Here is a 6,972-nt window from a genome sequence, read left to right as displayed (position 1 = left end):
GCCCCGCCTCCAGAACCCAGCTTGGCCAATGGGCACCGGGGGGCGGGGCTAGGGAGTGGCCCGCCGCGTCACGAGACCAAGGCGGTAGTTCTGGGTACCGCTGGGGACAATGCGGGCGCTAGGAGCGCAAGGAGGCGCTGGGCGCGTCCCACTCTCGGGGTGCTGGTTCGGTCAGACGAGCCTTTAGCCTCTCGTGGCCTCTGTGTGGCCTCCATGTGGACTTCGAGTGCCCTTTTGTCCCCCTGGGCGCAGAGGTCTCAGATTTTCCTACGGATGCTGTGTTTGCCTTGGAGGTAGAGTATATGCCTAGGATCCTAGGGTATTCCGTTGACTTTCTGGGCTAGGGTCCGCGAGGGACCTAGCTTGGCTAGGAACAGAGGTTAATGGGGGCTCTGTTCTGTCCTATGCATGGAGACGTAAAGTAACCGCCGTTACGGTGCTGGGGAGGGGAGGCATCCAGCCTTGTTCGAGAGATACCGGTGTCCTCTGATGAGGAGTGAGAACATGGCAGGTGGGGGAGAACTCAGCCTTTCATGCCTTCCCCCAGTCCCTACCAGTCCATCCAGTTTGCTGACAATACCCCCATTCCTCTGATAAGAAAACCAAAGCACAGATTCCTTAGATCAGCAGGGCTGTCTGCTGAGTTGCCAGAGGGCAGGGATCACTGTTCAGTCTCTGGCAGCTGACTTAAGGCTCGAGTCTTGTGAAATAAGCAAGTGAACTAACCAAAATGCTCCAGACTGGGGACCCCACCCCAAGCCTGACTGAGTGGAGGAACCGGAGCCCTTCCGCCTGTTATGACAATGCACAGAAGGAGAGAGAGGTCTCAGAGAACCAGAATGCAAAAATTTATTATTAACTGGTTTCAACAAGAAAATGAGTGGATACACCTAGAAACACGGATAGTATCTCCCCCAACAGCAGGCAGGGTGGGGAAGGAAGGCAGGAGGGGTAGGCCTAGGAGATTCCCCTCTCTGCTTCAGCGAAGTGGGATCCCAAGGACAGGGCCAGGTTCCCTCCATCCAGCTGCAGGCCCCAAGACTACCTCACGCTGGTAAGCCCAGGACTGCAGCTGACGGCAGGAGGCTGAGCAGCCACGGGCCAGGCTTAGGGCGTAAGGTGGATAGAGGGGTCCAGGATGTGACCCCTCTAGGCTGACATCACCAGGGGGGCGTCATGGGCTGAGGGTTCTGCAGATATGACATCACCACAGCAGAGATGGACAGCCTGAGATGGGAGAGAGGTGTCAGTCCAGGATGGATAGGCTTGGGGTCCCCTCCCCCTCACCCAGGAGTCCCTCCCTCTCCAGATCCAGCCTCACATGAAGCTACTCATCATCTGCTTAGTGTCCTCAGAGCTCCGGGAGTTGGCGAAGCTGATGAAGGAGCAGTAGACAGCGACCCAAGCGCACCACTTCAGCTGGAAGAGGTAGGTGGATGGGTGGGTTAGGTCGGTGAGAGGCACCCCAATGAGCCCCCACAAGGGCCATTCCCAGGCACCGGTTCCAACCCCATTTCCACCTGATGCAGCTCAAACCCTGAGCCCCAGGAGTCTCTCCGTTCCAGACCCCCATAGTTAACCCCAGGTACCCGAGTTCTGGTCCTACTCCCTGTCCTGCATCTCTGACCCCACCATGTCCCCTCAGGCCTAAGGAGCCTGGCCTTTGACATCCCCCATCGTGTATGGACCCCACATTTTCTCCACCAGTCCCCACCAAGTTGCATTAAAGCCTGGCCCCACCCTCAGACTGACGTCCTATGTGCCACCCTGACCCGGACACCTGGCTTCCCCAACAGCTCTAGCCTTCTTCACCCAGCATGACCCCAGCCCTGCCCCCTCAGCACTGGTCCTGCTTCATTCTGAATCCACGCCTTCCCCCACTGTCAGGCGGAGCTACGGGAAGGAAACTCAGCCCTGCCCACCTTGAGCATGAGGCCACACATGCTGAAGATCATGCCGAGCAGGTTCATGTAGTCCGGCGTTGGGTCATCCAAGGCTGGGTTACACTCGCTCGGCGGGGGCTTGTACCTGCAGCAGGGTCAGGGGTGCTCAAGCTCTGCCCCCAGGATGGGCAGGTGCTCCCCTGGGCCTCCAACCCACAACGTGAGGCCCATTCCCATCGTTAAAAATAAAACCACAGGCCCAAAATGGAGTCATTTATGCTAGGCCATGCCACTGAACTGGGGCTTAGTACCTCACCTAATTGGAGCTTCAGCCTCCCCAAGAAATGTAGTCTCAACCAGTCAGTCAGGAATTTTCTGGTCAGTACCAACGAAGTAGTCTGTCACATGGGCCCCTCTCCCCTCTCCATCCCCCAAAGGAAGAGGTAACCCACCTAATAAGACCCTTTTTTCCCAAAAAGGAGGTGACTTAATCTGAAATAATCCTTTCTTCTGTTTATGACTTCCTTGTCCTGTCTTTAAAAACCTTTCCCTTTCTGTAGCCCTTTAGAGCTCCCCTCTACTTGCTAGATGAGATGTTGCCTGATCCATGAAGCCTTCAATAAAGTCAATTAGATCTTTTTTTTTTTTTCCTTTGGGGTACGCGGGCCTCTCACTGTTGTGGCCTCTCCCGTTGTGGAGCACAGGCTCCGGACGCGCAGGCTCAGCGGCCATGGCTCACGGGTCCAGCCGCTCCGCACCATGTGAGATCTTCCCGGACTGGGGCACGAACCCGTGTCCCCTGCATCGGCAGGCGGACTCTCAACCACTGCGCCACCAGGGAAGCCCTGTCAATTAGATCTTTAAAATTTACTCAGTTGAATTTTGTTTCTTCAACAGATCTGGTGGCAGCGACAGGATCCAAACTAAACCTCTGACAGCATCCGGGGACAACGAGAAACAGAAGCATGGTACCCATGAACCCCTTTTTGAGTCCACTGTCTTTCTCGCCGTTTCTGGGAGCCATGGGTAAGTTTCTCTCAGTTCTGACCTCTGCTCTCTTTGTGTCACTCCCAATCTAATTGGCTCTCCAGCCAGTTCCCCATTTGTCTGGAATCACTAGTTCCATGTTGGGAGCTGCTGGTAGTTCGGACCACAGTTCCTCATTTGGTGGGATACCCCCAGCCTTGGCTCTGTTCCCAGATTCCATGTTAGGAACTGCTGGCGGTATGGTCTGCTGTTCCCCGTTTATTTGGGATCCTTTCCCAGATTCCACGCTGGGCACTGCTGGTGGCAGCTGCGGTTCCCCATTCGTTTGGAATCAGCCCACAATCCTCATGTGGGGTCTGCGGGTTCAGTCCTTTCCCCCAGCGCCAGGTTCTGTGTAGGCAGTTGGTGGTGGTGCGCACAGGGCCTTTTTCTTGGCCAGGCCGCAGTAACTGGTTACAGCTGGAATGTTACGGTATTCATGTTTGTCTGTCTTGCTTTGTGTAGATAAAGCCAGCTAAGAGAGATGGGAGCTTTCACCTTTAATGAATCAAGCATGCCACCCATCAGCACACCTGCCTTTTTTATGTCTAAGAACTATAATCCCAAAAGCTGTAAATATCTACAAAAATGGCAAAATATTACTAAAAACAACCTAGAATTACAGTGGCCACTGTGGGGAATGTGTCAGTGAGACAAGATTGTTTATTTCAGAAGTGCCTTTGAGGGACTTCCCTGGTGGCGCAATGGTTAAGAATCTGCCTGCCAATGCAGGGGACATGGGTTCGAGCCCTGGTCCGGGAAGATCCCACATGCTGCGGAGCAACTAAGCCCGTGCACCACAACTAGTGAGCCTGCGCTCTAGAGCCCACGAGCCACAACGACTGAGCCCACGCACTGCAACTACCGAAGCCCGGGGGCCTAGAGCCTGCGCTCCACGACAGGAGAAGCCACCGCAATGAGAAGCCCACACACTGCAATGAAGAGCAGCCTCCGCTGTCCACAATTAGAGAAAGCCCGCACACAGCAACGAAGATCCAATGCAGCCAAAAAACAAATAAATAAATTTATTAAAAAAAAAAGAAGTGCCCTTGAAAGTGAGGGTTTCCAAATTAAGCAAACAGAATGGGATACCTATTTTCATTGGTATATGGAAGCTTCCAAAAGGCTTCAAGTTTCCAAAATAGCTTCATTAAAAGATGGGTTACAGGGCTTCCCTGGTGGCGCAGTGGTTGAGAGTCCGCCTGCCGATGCAGGGGACATGGGTTTGTGCCCCGGTCTGGGAAGATCCCACATGCCGCGGAGCGGCTGGGCCCGTGAGCCATGGCCTCTGGGCCTGCGCGTCCAGAGCCTGTGCTCCACAACGGGAGAGGCCACAGCAGTGAGAGGCCCACGTACCACAAAAAAAAAAAAAAAAAAAAAAAAAAAAAAAGATGGGTTACAAAAAGGCTAATGAAAAATCAGAAACACAAGAAGTACCTAAAACAAAAAAGGAAGGGCTGACATGACTCCTACTGCTCTCCTCTCTCCTTTTTTTTTATAAGACTTTTTCTTTTTTTTTTGGCTGCGTCGGGTTTTCGTTGCTGCACGCGGGCTTTCTCTAGTTGCAGAGAGCAGGGGCTACTCTTAGTTGCGGTGCATGGGCTTCTCATTGTGGTGGCTTCTCTTGTTTTGGAGCACAGGCTCTAGGCGTGTGGGCTTCAGTAGTTGTGGCTCGCAGGCTCAGTAGTTGTGGCTCTAGAGCGCAGGCTCAGTAGTTGTGGTGCACAGGCTTAGTTGCTCCACGGCATGTGGGATCTTCCTGGACCAGGGCTTGAACCCGTGTCCCCTGCATTAGCAGGCGGATTCTTAACCACTGCGCCACCAGGGAAGCCCCTCTCTCCTTCTTTACCTGAGTACTCATGTTTTACTGATTTTCTTTCTGAACTGCTTTTCCACTCTGAAGGGACTATTCAACAGTTACCATGTAAGAGAGAACTACCCAAGGTTGCAGACGAACCTCCTCGGATATCTTTCACTCTTTGGTCAAAGATGGAACTAAGGGCCATAGTTAAGGCATTTCCTAAACCTAGGGAGGAACCCCAAAAGTTCTTTGAAGAATCTGGAGTCATCATCAGGGCCTCGACCCCAGGCTGCAAAATCTTTATCAGCTTGTGCACATGCAGGTAGGACCTGGTGAAGCACCAAATGGACACAGGAAGCAAAATGGCAAAACCCAGAGGATTATCTTCAAGATCCTCAACCAGAAAAAGGTGGCAAAACAGCACCTGACCTTTTATAAGCCATTCCTAGAATCTTCCCTACCCCAACTGATCGGTCTATTATTAAACACGCAAACCAAAGAAAGATGAATCGGGCCAACTTTAAGGCACGCTTGGAAGCTCTCCTCCTATGGCATTCTGGTCCCATATAAAAGAGTCACTCAACCTGCTCTTAGCTGCCCTATTTACAAACAGATTATCTCCTGAGATTAGTGCATTGATAAAAAGACAGAAAATAGGATGGGAGACCACCAGTCTGATGGAGCCAGTGACCATAGCTGAGCACTTTGAAACGACCTTAGAGCAAGACCACAAGCAAAAATTTTCCAAGTTGTTGGGCTTCCCTGGTGGCGCAGTGGTTGGGAGTCCACCTGCCGATGCAGGGGACACGAGTTTGTGCCCCGGTCCGGGAAGATCCCACATGCTGCGGAGCGGCTGGGCCCGTGAGCAATGGCCGCTGAGCCTGCGCATCCGGAGCCTGTGCTCCGCAACGGGAGAGGCCACAACAGTGAGAGGCTCGCGTACCGCAAAAAAAAAAAAAAAAAAAAAAAAAAAAAAAAAAAAAATCACTGAGCAAGGTGACTCCTTCAACGGGAACTTTCTTTTCTTAGCAGGGATCGAACCCATGCCCGCTGCATTGGAAGTGTGGAGTCCTAACCACTGGACCCCCAGGGAATTCCCAATGGGAACTTTCTTTGACATATTTGATTTTGCCTGGTTTGGATCCTGGGGCCCATGGCTCCAAAGTGCACTCCAAACATTGTGAATTATCTTGTTTATTATAATAATCTCCCTGGTGCACTTAATCTATCAAAAGCTTTAAATGCATACTCACTGCCACTAACCACCAAGCAAAAGATCTCCTTAAGACTCGAACATCAGAAAAGTAACAAAAAAATGACGAACTTAAAAACTGTGAACCTGAAGCCAGCCAGGACCTGTGACTATCACAGGGGTTAAGCAAAACCATCATAACCTATGGTTAGCACACAAAGGAACAAGAAAAACTGCAAGAACCTCAGAGCAGTAGCTGAGAGTGGCACTCATGCCTTAAGTTTTGCTCACATCTCTCAGTTAAGCTGAGAGTCTGATTAAGGTGGGGAGGGTGGGAGGAGGGGGCATTGTTAAAGAGAAAACCACAGGCCAAAAATGGAGTCCCTTATGCTAGGCCAAGCAAACAAAGCAGGGCTCAATACCTAACCTAACCGAAGCTTCAACCTCCTCCAGAAATGTAGTCTTAACCGGTCAGTCAGGAATTTTCTGGTCAGCACCAATGAGGTAGTCGGTCACATGGGTCCTCTCCCCCCTCCATCCTCCAAAAGGGAGACGAGGTAACCCCACCTAATAAGACACTTTTTCCCCCGAAAGGGAAATGGCCTAATCTGAAATCACCCTTTTTTTCTGATTATGACTTCCTTGCCTTGCCTTTAAAAAACCTTTCCCTTTTTGTAGCCCTTTAGCGCTCCCCTCTACTTGCTAGATGGGATGCTGCCCAATTCATGAATCATTTGATAAATCCAATTATATCTTTAAATTTTATAGCTGAATTTTTTTGTTTTGTTTTTTAACACCATGACAACTAGGATCCTCACCTCAGCACTTTGTTGGGCCTCCGTGGGTCTGACATACTGTTCGCGGACATAGCGAGTCGCACCTCTTCCGCTGCGGGAGTCTCAGCTTCCGGCGGCTTCCGGCAGGGAAACGGAGGATGGCTTTTAGAGTAACACCCTCAGCCCTCGCGCTTCCGTTCCTGCCGGCGGGAGCTGGAACTCCCCCCATCCAGGGGACAGAGAATTCGAAGAAGCCAAAAATGTTCCAAGAAAACAGGACGTGGGGGAAGAAAC

At 51.7% G+C, this 6,972-nt stretch overlaps 1 protein-coding gene across 1 annotated transcript; it reads right to left on the bottom strand.

The window, feature by feature from the left end:
- Positions 1–826: 826 nt before the first annotated feature.
- WDR83OS (WD repeat domain 83 opposite strand) lies at positions 827–6,783 on the bottom strand. Its single transcript, XM_079703674.1, has 4 exons — positions 6,721–6,783; positions 1,923–2,028; positions 1,322–1,419; positions 827–1,227 (listed from the first exon to the last, which is right to left on the bottom strand). The coding sequence occupies exons 1-4, from the start codon at positions 6,768–6,770 to the stop codon at positions 1,161–1,163; spliced, it is 321 nt and encodes a 106-aa protein (XP_079559800.1). The 5' UTR covers positions 6,771–6,783; the 3' UTR covers positions 827–1,160.
- Positions 6,784–6,972: the final 189 nt, after the last annotated feature.

This window comes from Hyperoodon ampullatus (genome assembly GCF_949752795.1).
Source record: "Hyperoodon ampullatus genome assembly, chromosome: 4".
NCBI lineage: Eukaryota > Metazoa > Chordata > Mammalia > Artiodactyla > Ziphiidae > Hyperoodon > Hyperoodon ampullatus.
Note: the sequence above shows the minus strand (reverse complement) of the source record. Positions and strands in the feature narration are given on the sequence as shown.

What these genes read in the sequence shown, in the direction of transcription:
- WDR83OS (XM_079703674.1), bottom strand. Translation starts at nt 6,770, where the DNA reads ATGTCCGCGAACAGTATGTCAGACCCACGGAGGCCCAACAAAGTGCTG. An exon ending in AGGCCCAACAAAGTGCTGAG is followed by an intron (nt 2,029 to 6,720) that starts GTGAGGATCCTA and finishes ACCCTGCTGCAG; the next exon opens with GTACAAGCCCCCGCCGAGCG. An exon ending in CAGATGATGAGTAGCTTCAT is followed by an intron (nt 1,228 to 1,321) that starts GTGAGGCTGGAT and finishes CTCCCATCTCAG; the next exon opens with GCTGTCCATCTCTGCTGTGG.